The 15,177-nt window shown below is 43.2% G+C and overlaps 1 protein-coding gene across 1 annotated transcript in view; it reads left to right on the top strand.

Annotated features, from left to right (window-relative positions):
• Positions 1 to 10,192, top strand: part of AGPAT5 (1-acylglycerol-3-phosphate O-acyltransferase 5) — a 60,277-nt gene extending 50,085 nt beyond the window's left edge. The window contains exons 7-8 of the mRNA XM_060652813.3: positions 5,281 to 5,404; positions 7,671 to 10,192. Coding sequence (XP_060508796.1) covers positions 5,281 to 5,404; positions 7,671 to 7,896 — 350 coding nt within the window. The 3' untranslated portion in view covers positions 7,897 to 10,192. The remainder of the gene's footprint in view (positions 1 to 5,280; positions 5,405 to 7,670) is intronic.
• The last annotated feature ends 4,985 nt before the right edge of the window (positions 10,193 to 15,177 follow it).

Here is a 15,177-nt window from a genome sequence, read left to right as displayed (position 1 = left end):
TTGGTCTTCCAGGGGCCCACTAGCTTTCTCCTGCTTTAGCGCTCCTGCCCTCCTGCCCCACGGGGAGTGCTCAGCATGTGGCAGTTCTTTTCCTCCTCTAGACCAGAGGAGAAGGCCCTGAGGAAGCCAACCAGTTCAGAGTTGCCTTGTCTAGATCCCAGCCCTGCCCCGCTTCTGTCCCGATTCCTCTGTCTCCTACACATTAGCTGACAGAGGTTCTGTGTTTTCCTTACAGATTGTCTCTTCTTGACAAAGCTGGCTTTTCTTTTTTTTTTTTTTTTTTTTTTTTAATTTTTTTTTTCAACGTTTTTTATTTATTTTTGGGACAGAGAGAGACAGAGCATGAACGGGGGAGGGGCAGAGAGAGAGGGAGACACAGAATCGGAAGCAGGCTCCAGGCTCTGAGCCGTCAGCCCAGAGCCCGACGCGGGGCTCGAACTCGCGGACTGCGAGATCGTGACCTGGCTGAAGTCGGACGCTTAACCGACTGCGCCACCCAGGCGCCCCCAAAGCTGGCTTTTCTATCACACCCAGAAGCCATGTGGCAAATAAATCTGTCATTTCAGTCAATTAAGCGTGAATATTTCTGCAAGGAAAAGTATACCAGAGTAAAATCAAAAGACTGAAGACAAACTGGGAAAAATATTTGCAATTTAGATCACAGAAAAAAGGCCTGATTTCCTTAATGTATAAAGTCCTTCTACAGATTGATAAGAAGGTGATCAATAAGTCAGTAGTAGTTCACAGGAAAAAGAATGTTCAGTCTCATACTAAAAATGCAATTTGAAATTTACAGTGAGATACCATGTTTTGCTATCATTAGCAAAAATCCCAGTATCAGGTTTTCTAACAGGCCCTGTGGGGGAAATACTTTCCTACTTTGCTGTTAGGAGTGCAGTGCAGTTTAGGCCCCCCAAAAGTTTCCTGGCAATGTCTATCAGATTTATAAATGTGCTGCTGAGAAATCATTCTACCAGTATACCTGTCTGCGCAAGATGGTTTTCCGTGTTACCTGCTGATTTTAATTATGAGTTGGGATCTGTAGCTTGAAAAACCCATCTCTCATTATTATGTAAATTGATTGATACTCTGCTCTACTTATAATCTAGTATAGATTAAGATGCACCTTCAATTTATGATGTAAATTGGATTGGATAGAAAAATTCCTTAATTAGATATAAAATTCCGGAATATTGTACATTCTGTGTCTGGGTGGTTGAGTTTAATATTAAGCATAATCCCCACACATGGTGGGCTGTCATTTAATAGTTGTATTTTGTAGCCCACTTAAAAAACATTTCCGGGGGCGCCTGGGTGGCGCAGTCGGTTAAGCGTCCGACTTCAGCCAGGTCACGATCTCACGGTCCATGAGTTCGAGCCCCGCGTCAGGCTCTGGGCTGATGGCTCAGAGCCTGGAGCCTGTTTCTGATTCTGTGTCTCCCTCTCTCTCTGCCCCTCCCCCGTTCATGCTATGTCTCTCTCTGTCCCAAAAATAAATAAAAAACGTTGAAATAAAAATTAAAAAAAAAAAAAAAAAAAAAACATTTCCGTAGTTGCTTGATTGTTCATGTATAAGCTGTATGCCAGTCATTTCGAGCACTTTAGGAGCATTAGAACTGTCTGGGATGGTTGCTGGCCGTGCCTAGACCCTAGACACCACCCTAGACCCACCCCCCCCACCCCCCCCCCACCCCCCCACCCCCGACCCAGGCTGGCCGCAGGCGAGGGTAGACTGCAGTGTCGATGAACTCTCGGGATCACTAGTGTCACGATTCGGGCCTGAAGGAGGCGTCACGAGAGCTAGGCAGCAGGTGGTGTCCCTTGTCCATCCCATTGTGTGGTGTGTTTCATTACACGGTGAGTGGGCTTGCATTTGTGATTCACCTGGTCTTGTCAGAGTCAGAGTCAGTCTTCCCTTCCTCTGGCGTCATTGGCCAGAGGTGAGCCAGGCCCGTCTGAGTATAATGGGCTTATTTAAAATCCTGTTTCTACAAGTGGGTGGTATACTGTAATGAATTAATGAAGTTAAGGATAACATTTGATGCTCTGTTTAACCATTTAATATGGTTCTAGGTAACTTTTTTCTATTAGTATTTTCTTATATGAAAATAAAACTTACAGGTAACCCAAAAGAAGAAGGAAAAAAACTCCACAGGCTCACCTGTGCAGATGGAACCCCAGTTAACAGTTTGGATGTTTTCCTCAAAATCTTCCTTTTCATGGTGTCCATATGTTGGAGTATGTTTGTGCCTCTGGATATTTTTTTAAATGAGATCATTTTTGTATATTGTTTTCTTTATATCCTGCTTTTATTTGCTTAATAGGGTATCATAAACATCTTTACATGTCAGTATATGTACTTCTGTAATTTTTTAAAAATGCTACATAATGTCCATTGATGTGGACATTGATGTGACTATGCCACAGTTTATCTACCCAGTTCGCTACTCTTGGATTTAGGTCATTTTTTTCCCCCAGAGGGAATGAGGTCAGGTAATAAGCCAGTAAGCCAGCGGTGTGGGGGCCAGTTGGGGTCCAGGGCCACATGGGCATTTTCTGCCCTGCTCCCTGAGGTCTGCTTTTCTCTTCTGTCTCCGCCTTGCCTGGCTCCCCAGGCCCAATGCGCATGGGACTCAGTTTCTCCCGAGACCAGACCCTGTGACCTGTGTGAATACAGGAAGACTTTTGTATTACTCTAGCAGATCAATACACTCTAGGCTCTACTAGGAAAGTTCTAATTAGGAAAAAATTATACCTTAATTAGAATACTTTTTCCCTACATATCCTAAATATTATGGGGCAATTTTTGCTCATGCGATATGAAATAAGCTCCAACTGAAATAGATATTACAAGTATAGATACACGAGCTTTATTAGACATTGAGGAAAAGATCTACGCCACTTCCTTGTCTGCTGAAAGTCATTTAGTGTTTATCTGATGATTGTCTTGTGGTCTACGTTTGGGTCCTCACGACAGACCCTGGACTGATCGGGCTCCACTGCTGTCGCTCGGGGCCTTATCCTCCTTTGGCCCTACAGGGGTAATAGTTCTTGCCTGCGAAGCCTCGTGGACGTCAGATGAAATCAGGCACATGAAAGTACCATGTAAATTTTAGGGGAGGGGGACCCTAAAAGCACCCGTATGAATGCGGGAGGCAATGCCTTTTCCCTTCTCAGCTGATGTCTCATGAAAGACATCACTTCCCAGGCACTGTGGTTACAAGCATCCATTTCTGACTTGGGAGGTATGCTCACTTTTTCCTTACGGCCTGTGGCTCTGTGGCTCTGCCCCAGTGTGTGCAGTGTGAAGGAGAAATCCAGGTCCCTTGCACTGCTATTTAATTATGGAGATATGGGGGGGGGGGGGGTGGATCATTAAATGGAGGTAGGAAAATTGGTGTCAGGGTCTGCATTTCTATGTACCAGAAATGCAAAGACGAAGGCCGGCTGAGAAGTCCTTGTCACAAACACATCCAGCATCCCAGGCGCTAGGCACTGCTCTCCGGGCCCCACCTCTCCTCACCGTGATTCTGTCAGGCAGCTGCTGTCCCGGGGTCTCTGTTTTGCAGACTGGGGAACAGGCCCAGAGAGCTAACACATGTGTTCAGGGCTGACCAGGGATCGAAACCCTGGCTGCCTGCCTCCCTGGCCGTGCTCTTAACCACTGCACAGGTCTGCTCTAAAATACCTCTTAAGCAGTTCTTGGATGATATACATGAAAATGGAACTTGAGGAAAATGAAGACAAAAATATTGAACAGTAAAATCTTCCCTATAGCAGTGCTTTTTGCGCATTTATCATCAAAGCCAGTTCACTCCTAACGTATATGACCGTGAGATCATTTTGATGACAGAAATGCGTGTTATTAAGGATAGCAGTGGTAAAAAAAAAGAAAAACAAAAAACAACTGTCGAGAATACTTAACAAAACAGAGATGTGTGTGGAGTCAAAAGAATAGAGACTTCTTTAAGCTTAAAGTCTTCTTCAGACTGTAAAATATACGAATCACCTTTTAGAACATGGTCTTTGAACATATTTAACTTGAGATAACAGGGTCTCCACCCCCTTCTTGCATACCCACCGAGGGAATGCGGGAATGTAGCCTCCTCTTGGATCTCTTAGGAATGTTTCCTTGTTCTCCAAGGAATTTAAATATGTTAATAATCTCACCTCTTCACCAAAAGCCACCTACAAAAAAGGGAATTTCCCAGCTCAGAGTTCTATTTTGTCTTTAAATAAATTCTGGCCTCCTCCCTTGTGCAACCAGGCCTGAAAAAAGACTGTCTGCTTTGTTCAAAGGAGCATGTTTTAGGAATTGAATTGCAGTTAAGAGCTCATAGCTATTCCACAAAACGAATGTTGGTTCCTAAGCCGAATATAATATGTGAAAATACGGCAAAGGCAAGAAGAGCAGTGGGTACCAGTGAATAGAAACCAATAGCAAGTCACAGAGGGACAGAGATCTCTCTGCCATGTCCGTAGTGGGAGTGCGATGGTGAGGACAGGCTTACATGCCCGGGAGGCACTAGGGATTCAGGGGGTTCCGTGCCTCCGTGCCCCCGATGCTTTGGCAGAGTGAACCTGACAGACCTATCTCTGTCCTTCTGGGTCTCAGTCTAGCGGGAGCAGCAGTGACCATGTGTGGTGCGTGAGAAGCTTGGGAATAGCAGACTGGTGGTTTCCTGCAGATTAGTGAGTCTGGAGGTGGTTGACATTTAGGGGTCCCTCCAGAGGGTGGGTACGAACTTCTAGCTGAGTCCAGCTTCCTATTCCTAGGCCATCTGTAGAACTAGAGGTTATTGTATGAAAAGTAACATTTGGGGGGCGCTTGGGTGGCTCAGTCCGTTAAGAGTCCGACTTCGTCTCAGGCCGTGATCTTGCAGTTTGTGAGTCTACATCGGGCTCTGTGCTGACAGCTCAGAGCCTGGAGCCTGCTTCAGATTCTATGTCTCCGCCTCTCTCTGCCCCTCCCATGCTCATGCTCTGTCTCTGTCTCTTGATAGTAAACATTAAAAAAAATTTTTTTGGAAGGTAACATTTGGTACTATTGATGTAACTTAATGACTTCAGGTAATTGCGGTAGACTCAGAAATTATAACAGGTTCTTCTACTTTAGCTTGAAACCTAAAACCATCAGTCTATAATTCTTTTAACTTTTTTTTTGCTAAAGAAAGAATCTGGTTTTTCATCATTTAAATTTTCTTACCTCATTTTTCAATTGTCTTCTATAACCATGAGTTCTAAAACAATAAAAAATGAAATATTTTTGTTTCTTGTTAGAATTTCTCTGCAAAGAATGTCCGAAAATTCACATTCACATTGACCGTATAGACAGAAAAGATGTTCCGGAAGAACAAGCACGTATGAGAAGGTGGCTTCACGAGCGCTTTGAAATAAAAGATAAGTGAGTAACACCAGTTCTTGCGCTTGGAAACCTTGGGTTCGGCTAAATTTCACTATAATACAGTCTTTTTATCTTAAGAATGCTTTTTTATAAACTCAAGTCCAATCTGTCCATGTTTTAAGCCTCACTGTTACAAAGTCCCATGAACTTATTACAGGAGGCCTCTGTTTCCATTCATGGTATTTCCTAGACACTGTTCTGTGGGGGGATATGAGATTAGATCTCTCTCTCTCTGTCTCTCTCTCTCTCTCTCTCTCTCTCTCTCTCTCTCTCACACACACACACACACACACACACACACACACACACACACACACACACACCTGCAGTCCCAGGTCAGAGGAAGCGATGCTGTGGTTGAGGGCTAGCTGGACTGCCCACGTTCCCGGGAAGCGAGGCTGTGGGATAGAGGCGTTAGTCTGATGTACGTGTGGAAATGACGTGGGTGTACTGGTTGGAAGAGGAAGGGGCGGGTGACATGTTTCTGACCAAAATGTCTTTTTGCTGTTAGTATTTGGGGCCTAAATGGTTTCAGGCTTGACCTTGTGTTTGTCCATGCTAATAACATCACTTGGAGCAAACAGTGTTGACCCTTGCTGAGCGTTACCTGTAAGTAAAGTACAGGTGTGTTTAGATACCTGTTGGGTGAGGCACAGCTTAGCGTCAGGCTGAGGGAGGGGATGTGACGTGCCTGGAAGAAACAGGTGCCCCGGGGAATAGAGTATGTCAGAGCCCTCTGGATTCAATATAAATTTCTTTTTTTTTTAATGTTTATTTATTTTTGAGAGAGAGAGAGGGAGACACAAATCTGAAGCAGGCTCTAGGCTCCGAGCTGTCAGCACAGAGCCCGGCGCGGGGCTCGAGATCATAACCTGAGCAAAGTCGGACTCTTAACCGACTGAGCCACCCAGGCGCCCCTCATACAGATTTCTAAAGGAAAAAATTTTAGAATTTTCTTCTGTTTTTAGGAAGATAAAAAGCGCATCTCGGTTTTTATTTAATACTTAAAAATTGAATTTTCTTGGGGGGCAATTTTAGGATATATTATTTATTTACTGTTTGTTTGCTGTCAGTGGAGGTTTTTGTCCTTTCTCATACATACCCTGTTTTTTGAAAGGTCCGTTTTAAACATCTCTATTTTTTATCCTCCTTTTGAAAAAAATGGGTCCATTAGTTACAGGATGCATCATTTACTAAAACCACACTGAGACGTGTGGAGTTCTTACAGACTCAGAAGTAAGACTTCCAAAATTATGTTGAGAAATTTTACTTATTTCCTTCTCCTGACACTCTTCTCAGCAGATTGCTTCGTGCCTCCTTTCTTGTTGTTTTACAGTAAAATTATCTCCTCATTAGTCCTTCTATGTTAACTCTAAGAAGTGAAAATTACTGAAAGTGTGCTGCATTGAAAATGAAACTTCGTGAAGCTTATAGACAAGTAGCTGGATGCTTGTGTTCCGTTGACTGTCACTTGCATGTGACAGAATTGATTCAGCCAACCATCGATGCCACCCACAATTTGGTTGTGGAAGAAATGTCGAAAAGTGAAATACAAGTGTTTTGACATGAAAATCAGTTCTCAGATAAAAAGCCTGAACAATATGTTTAATATCCAATGTATTTTGTGGTATCGGTGCTTATGTATACTTAGACTGAGTCTGGACATTTTGAAACAGTGGTTACTTTAGGGAATGTGTTCTGGTAAAAGAAGCACTTTCCGTTTTTTTATTTGTGTTTGAGAGTTTTAGGCTGAGTCTGTTCTGTAAGTTTATATTTTTTAAGTAAGATAGGAACATGAGTTAACTATGCTGTTTTTCTAATTCCATGCAAATAAGGTGTTTTGGGGGAAACTCCATATATGTTACCAGAACTGCTGATCTTTTCCTTGACTTTCTGGTAGAATGGGAGGTTTAGGAGGAAGGAGGAAGGATTCGGGAAGCGAGATGGGTTATTACCATGTGTGAAATATTATTAAAAACTTAAAGTTAAAAGACCAAAATCATCCCCATAAATTTACTTAAAGCCATCTTTTAAAAAATGTACATATAATATAATTCATCTACACTAATCATGAGCATATTAAATATATTTTTCAGGTCTGGAAACTCCAATTAAGTCCCTGGGTATTTTCCTTATTCATCTTTAGTTCCCAAGGACCTGTAACTTCTCCAGCATGTAATTATCACCTAGTAGCTATCTGTTAAATTAAAATCTTAAATGACTAAACCTGAAACTTTACATTTCTTTTTTTCCATTCTGACCCTAGGTTGCTTATAGAATTTTATGATTCACTGGATCCAGAAAGAAGAAACAAGTTTCCCGGGGAAAGTGTTAATTCTAAATTAAGTCTCAAGAAGACTTTACCATCATTACTGATCCTAAGTGGCTTGACTGCTGGTATGCTTATGACCGAGGCTGGAAGGAAACTCTATGTGAAAACGTGGGTTTATGGAACCTTAATCGGCTGCTTGTGGGTTAGTATTAAAGCATAAACAAGTAGCTGTGTCCAGGCAGTGGAATGTGCTACGCGGTTTACTGTTGGCAGCCACACGGGACATCAGATTGTTGCCTGAATTTAATAAGAAGTGTAAATAAAGCCTTGTTGATTGAACATTGGATAAAATAGAATTTCTGACTAAAGCCGACCTGCAGGTGGTCTTGGGCAAACATACGTGGTTTTGCAACTTTAGAACAAGCTGCTGGAAGGGGAAAGCTAACCTCTGTGCCACCCTTGGTGTTTCCGTGATCTAGTGTCATCTTCAGAAGATGGTTAGGCTTGTATGCTTTGGTATCGGTTCGTGACTCAGCTGCGTTCATGAACGTTAATTTGCAGCGTATTTCACCGTATTCGTTATTTTTAGTTTTTTACAACTTGACTAGTCCCAACTCTCATCACCGAAGTATTTAGTATCTTGCAGCTGTGTACTATTTTGCCTTTTGCTTAATGTCTCCAAGTGGATGAAGGAACTTGTATTTATGTATCAAGAAGGATGCAAGGAAAAGGGCAAGAAATGTCTGCGGGGAAGAAGCTGTGGTTTGCGCATGCTTTGATTGTAGTGTATTATTAGCTGATTTTATTTTCTCTTTGCAGAGTAATTAACATGTCTAATATTTATTGAAGCAGTTTAATTTGCACGCCCTGCGTTGTACACAAAAGGATAATGTGTCAAATGTGAGCGTTGAGTTTCGGTTGGAGGCGTGACCCTGGCCCGCTGTCGCGGCACTTGACGCTGCCCAGCGTTCTGAAGAGCAAAGCGGAGCCCTCAGTACGTCCCAGTGTCTGTGCCAGAATTGCTTAAAAGCCTTCAGGCTTCCTGTTATTTTTACATCAAAACAATCAGTGTGAACCTTGGTGGGACCTGAGTCCACAGATGCTTGAGGTGATGGGAGCCTTCAAACGTCCGCCTGGATTTCCGAGCATGTGCCTTTTGCCTATTATTACTCTTGGGTTCGGCGGAAGTCTTTTCTTTTCCTGTCATCATGGTCGATTTCCACTGTGTTTGAATTCTTTTCCTCTGGATTCCTGGCAGCGTGCTGCTCGGTGCCTGGCACAGGACGGGCGCAGGGGAGAAGCATGGAGCCGGCCTCGGTCCTGCTGCGGGTTGAACTTGGTCGGTGAGGCTCTCTTGAGCCCGCCCCAGTGGCTGCGGCTAAGACGCTCGTCTGTCTCCCTCCTCAAGCCAGTGAACCACAGGCTCAGCCCGCGAGGCCCGGATGAACTCGTGGAGTCCCCACTAGTTTTAGTGGGAGTCCCCACACAGTTCATCCGTGCCCCCTCAGAACAAGAGCCGTTTTCAGTCAGGAAGTAGTAACTATGGCCTGTGGCTGACTTAAACTGGATTGTTGCCTACTAGTCCCTTAAGGTAACCTTTCTGCCTAATGGATTTTTGTTGTAAACTCGTGCCAGTGCCCCCAGATGAAACACACCAACTGAACCATGATGAGCAAAATGAAAATAATAAGTAAGGGAAATTTTGTGTGACTGACTCTCCAGACCCAGAGAGCAGGCAGTGTGAGACAGCACCTTTGAAGCTCTGGGTAGTCTGAACTGGTTTGTGTACGCGCGCGCGCGCGCGCGTGCGTGTGTGTGTGTGTGTGTCTGTGTGTGTGTGTGTGGGTGGACATGTGCCCGCAGGATATGGTTGGTCTTCTTATGCATGGGGGTGTAGGTAAAACTTTTGAAAAGTGTTCCCATGCCAAATTGTGATTTTTCTCTTACCTATAAAGTGAGATTTAAATCAGTCTCACCGTCTTTGTTAATACTTTTTTTAAACAGTCCTAAAGATTGAACCGATTTCTAATTTATTCAATGTAAGTTGCGTAACTTACTTTGAATATCATGGATATGCTCTAAATTTAAACTTTAAGAAGAAATATCATTGGAATTATGTTGATTATAACTGATCATAAGAAGTTACAGTGAACTGCATAAGATCACTTTGAACATCATGTCTCTTATGACCATACTTATATTCTCACAAGAGTTCTATAAGATATATTTGTTAGTTTAAAAATTTTGTATTAAAATATTTGGAAATTAGAAGCTTCTTTTTAACATGTGTTGATATGACTTGAATTCTTACTTTCTAAAATTAGGAGCCCTGTATCTCCCTGTAAATCTTTTCACATATCTTTTAAGCCTGTGTTTCTGTTATTATTGTTGATTTGCAGCTTACTTATTACTTAGTTTTTCTTTATAAGAATGCCATCAATGTGCATGCTTTTATGTTTTCCAGAAAAGGGTGTGTTTGGATGAAAGTAAAAGAAAAAATAAAATCTTTCACTGTCTCTAATGTCTGTGCTATTTAACATTTTGCGACCCAGAAATTCCCCATTGGTCTTCTGTTACGTTGAATAGGCTTCGTGGCTGGTCTTGCATTCTGAATTTATAAAATTATAATATTTTTTCTTAAATGTTGAACAAGTATAAAAAATACAGTACTCAAAATTGTGAAGCAATATATTAGTTTTGTTATATAAACTCATATTTTATATAATGAATATAGCAAGTACTAATTGCTTGAGAATTCTGTAATCATTAGGGTATCTCACTGAGACTTGTCCAATGCCTAAATTTAGCCGGTTGGTAGGGAGAGTAACGATCTGACTGGTCCTTACATCACACATACTGCTGCCTTCTTCCAGGTTGGTAGGGAAAGGGCCATCTGACTGGTCCTTACATTGTACATACTGATGACTTCTTCCATTTATTTCATTTCCGTGGGATTTTTTCTTCATTTATAGTCATACCAACTTTCCTTTATATCCAGATTATGTAAGCTTTATTTTTCTTTTGTAATGCTGTGTGGTTTGTTTTTACATTCACTGAATGAATCTTTGTCAGTAAAGTGATCTTTTAAATAGATGGGCCATTATAAAAATACAGTCTATACGAAATTTGTCCTCTCCCAAAATGTGCCATCAGGAAGAGATACAAAGGAACTGCCAGATACATATCTGACTAATTTAAGAAGCTTGAGAAATGTCTGTCACGGTGCTATTTCGTGTGCACAATTGTAAATGTATAGTACAAATAGATTTTAACCATAGCAGTATTTGTTCTTGACGTATTAGATGGAAGACAAGATGGCCGACCCTCCAGATACCACCGTATAGTAAGTTACATATCTTTATAAGTAGGTTTTGGGGGGCAGGGGGAGGGGTTAGACCAGTTTTTATTGTGAGTTACACATACCTTCAGATTAAAGACTGGCTCACTTAGAATGTTGCCTTATCAGTTAGTATGCTTGGCATTATACAAATTGTTAATTTGGAAACGTTCAGATATTTGATATTATATAGGTAAAATAACCATGTAATCAAACTTAAAATTTCCTTCAGATATCTTTAAGTGGTAGATCTACAGTTACTGACTTAGTTGAGAGTAGTTATGGCACAACATTATCCCCAAGATTTCATTTGACACTTTTTCCAATTTGTGGGCAATGAAGTAAATCCATTACTTTTACCAACCGGGGAGTCATTCTTGGTGTAGTCGTGCATGAGGTCAAAGAGACAAATACCTTATCCTGAGCAGGAAAAAAACACAAAGTTATTTTTCAGAAAGCCACTCCAGATGGAAAGCTTGAGTTATTTCTGTTGTTAAAGGAAAGTAGGATCCTGTAGATGATACAAACTCGCAGTGAATGTTGTTTGATGGTCTGTTACTCCATCCAAATTAGGAATGGCTCATGATTTTGTATGAATATGTAAGAAAGACCTGTTCTGCAATTTTATTTTTATAAATCATTATGTCCTAAAAAAAAAAAAAAATGCTACTGATATTCTCTGTGTGTTCAGCAGGAGGGAATATTTGACTAACAGTCTTGGCTTCTTATGATGTGTTCGGAATAAATTGTGATTTCTGTTCTCGAGTTTATTGGTGCTTCATTAATCCAGAAAAGAAAAAGGAAAATCTAAATCTCAGAAGTTACTTGGTGATACACAATACATCTATTTCATGATAGTCATTTCATGTATATGTGATAATATGTATGTTTTATATACATATATGTTTTACTGCCAAACAATAGCTACAGAATACACTATTTTAAGATTTTACTTTGTTTTGATACTTGCCAAGATGTGTTGAGTGCTCGCCGTCTGCCGGGCAGGGCGCTAACCTCCTCTGAGGCTCTCTCCCTCCACACACGTGGACCCCAGGCCGCAGGCCGGCTCAGCCTTGAGGGTAACAGGTACAGGCCGAAGACCAGTTTTGGGTCCTGCTTCAACCACTCGGGATTCAACCTCGGACAGGTTAATGTTTCGGTTTCCACTTCATGTTTCTGTTGAAAGTTTCCCAATTTTCTCTTCTGTCAATAGTGATAATAATTAATATATTTCCCTCAAAGGGTTGCTGATGATGCAGTAAGTTACCAAACCTCTGGATGTAGGTAGGGCATGAAATGTGGCAGGTGCTAATTAAATCTTGTCCTCCAACTTCTCTTGCTCCCAGTTTTACAGCTGAGAAAACGGAGACTTGGAGTTTGAATAAAATACCCAAACTCACACTAATATTTCTAGTAGAAAAATGTCTTCCCACTCTTTCCTGCTTAACAAAGATGTATTTCATACCACCTAAATGCCTTTAGAAGTAGATAGTCATGGGACACCTGGGTGGCTCAGTCGGTTGAGTGTCCAACTCTTAATTTTGGCTCAGGTCATGGTTCCAGAGTCATGGGATCAAGCCCCGCGTCAGGGTCTGTGCTGAGCACGGAGCCTGCTTAAGATTCTCTCTGTGTCTCTCTCTCCCCTGCTTGTGCTCTCCCTCTCTCTCCAAAAATAAAATTTAAAAAGTAGATGGTCATAACTGTAATCTTAGTCACTTAAAGGTATTTTGCTTAAAGTCTAAATCAAACAATACAGAGATTACAAAAGGAAAGATTCTCTATCTTTCATGAGAAAATTTCATGGTCTCCAAACCAACTCCATGTTGGGCTTGAGGGCTGGGGTGGGGGTGGGGGGTTGTTGCCTGTCCCGTGTTGGTAGCACAGCCCTCACGATGGCAAAAGATGATATGAAATGGCAAATAGATTCAAAGATCTTTCCTGATAGTGGCACAGAGAACAGTAATATTTGAAATTGTTCCCCTGAAGGTCACTCACTATGGGAAATCCCAAACTACAAAATGGTCTGTGTTGCATCACTACATGTATATAACCTTAAACAAACTACCTTCCCTGTTTGAGCCCTTGTTTTTTTTTTTTTGTTTGTTTGTGGGTTTTTTTGTTTGTTTGTTTGTTTTTTGAGAGAGGGAGAGACAAAGTGTGAATGGGGGAGGGGCAGAGAGAGGGAGGCCCAGAATCCCAAGCAGGCTCCGGGCTCTATCAATAAAATAAGGAGATTGCTTATTTGCCTCCTAGAGTTTACTGTGAGTCAAAGGAGATAATAGTAAAAATGCATTCTTCTATAAAGTTCAACATAAATGTGAGACGTTACTATAATTCTTCCTAAGTCATTTCGGCTTTACTTTCTACAGTGTGTGAATAAGTCCATTCTTCTCTGATGCATTTTGGAATTCAAACACATGATTGTTAGCACTTGTTATTTTGAAATGTTTTCAGTCATTCAGTGGTCTGTCCATGCACACTTGAGTTATTGTCTATTTGGGTCAGGTCAGTTTCTTTATAATTTCTTTTTATTTTTTTAATGTTTATTTTTTTGAGAGAGAGCACAAGCAGAGGAGGGGCAGAGGGACAGGGAGACACAGAATCCGAAGCAGGCTCCGGGCTCTGAGCTGTCAGCACAGAGTCCGACATGGGGCTTGAACCCACAAACTGAGAGATCACGACCTGAGCCGAAGTCGGACGCCTGACGGACTGAGCCACCCAGGCGCCCCTCTTTACAATGTACGGACAGTTCATTGCACGTGACCCCTGGGTCTTCTCCCTCCCCAGTGCCCTCCTTGTGTAAGGCCCCTGGAAGGGTGTGGAGGGGAGATGACAGAGATCTGTTCTCCCCGTGGATGCCCCGTCCCAGTGTTTTGTCGCGGCCGCCATGGGAGGTGAGTTCTCGTCCGTGCAGTGGAGACAAGGATGGAGCGAGAAGGTGGTTTGGAAGGAAGAGCGCTTAGAACAAAGTGTGCATGGAACAGACTTGGAACCGAGGAGGACATGGGGAGTCAGGGCGTAGGGCCGCGGGAGAGGAGAGCTTGTCCGCCTGGAGAACACCTGCAGGGGGTGTGTGCTTGCTTCAGCTGGTTTGATTTTATTCCAAATGGTGGGAGTTGAAGTTTGGCCTTTGAGTAGAAAGCCAGGCAGAACTGTGAGCATCACAGCCCTCATCTCCCCCCATCCTCCCCCCCCCCCCCCACCAAGCCAGAGCAGCATGAGGCTACATGTTGTGCCCCCTCCTGTCCCCACAGTGTTGTCACCACACCAGCGTCGTGGTTCGCAGACCCCGGTCCAACCGGGGCGCTGCTCTCCAGCCGAGTCCGCGGACTCGGGGCGACAGGAAGGCCCAGTCGCTCCGCACACTGGACTCGGCCCTCCCTGCAGTCTGACCATCAGCAGGCTGTCCGCGGGGGTCCTCCTTCCTAGGAGGTGGCTCCCCTGAACCCAGGGAGGGTGCTGCTGTGCTCCGGGCGAGCCGGAGGGCGAGGGCACCCCTGACTCAACCTGGACCCCGCTGACGGTTACACATTCGTGCGTCTCTCAAAATCGTGGCTTTCTGTTGTTCACGTGGTGGAAACAAGGGTCTTTTGAATTCATTTTATCTTTTAACATCTCTTTGTGAAGGAGATTGGCGAGGAGTGGCGGGGGGAGCACGGGTTCCGGGGCCAGGACACCGGGGCTTGAATCCCAGACCTGCCCCTCGCTCGCTGTGGGAACTTGATCTCCTTCCCGGTCTCTGATGCCTTCATTGTATGCTAGAGACTCTGATGCTGGGGCTTGCCCCCTAGGCGGGCGTGAGGACTAAATGCCGTCACCTCCGTCACCTCCGTAAAGTACCTGCATTCGTTTTTGTCGCATACTCTGGATAGCACTGGTTCTCGGCCAGCTCTGTGTCCCAGTGATGGCACCGACCCCCCTGCCCGACGTCCCAGTGCTGGGTAGTGAACTGCAAATTCTGTTATCCTTGTGCCTTCTGCTGAACCCCCTCAAATACTCTGTCCACATTTACGTCCGTCTGCAAGTGGGTTCTGCCGTATACTAGAACTCGCAACATTTTCCTTTTAGGTTATCGATACGTTGGTCCGCTTCGGCGTGTGACAAACACAGACTTGACCTTGTGACGTGAAATAAAGTATATTAAAAACAGCCCAAACAAGGTAT

Source organism: Panthera onca, chromosome B1 (assembly GCF_046562875.1).
Source record: "Panthera onca isolate mPanOnc1 chromosome B1, mPanOnc1 haplotype 2, whole genome shotgun sequence".
NCBI classification, from domain to species: domain Eukaryota; kingdom Metazoa; phylum Chordata; class Mammalia; order Carnivora; family Felidae; genus Panthera; species Panthera onca.
Note: the sequence above shows the minus strand (reverse complement) of the source record. Positions and strands in the feature narration are given on the sequence as shown.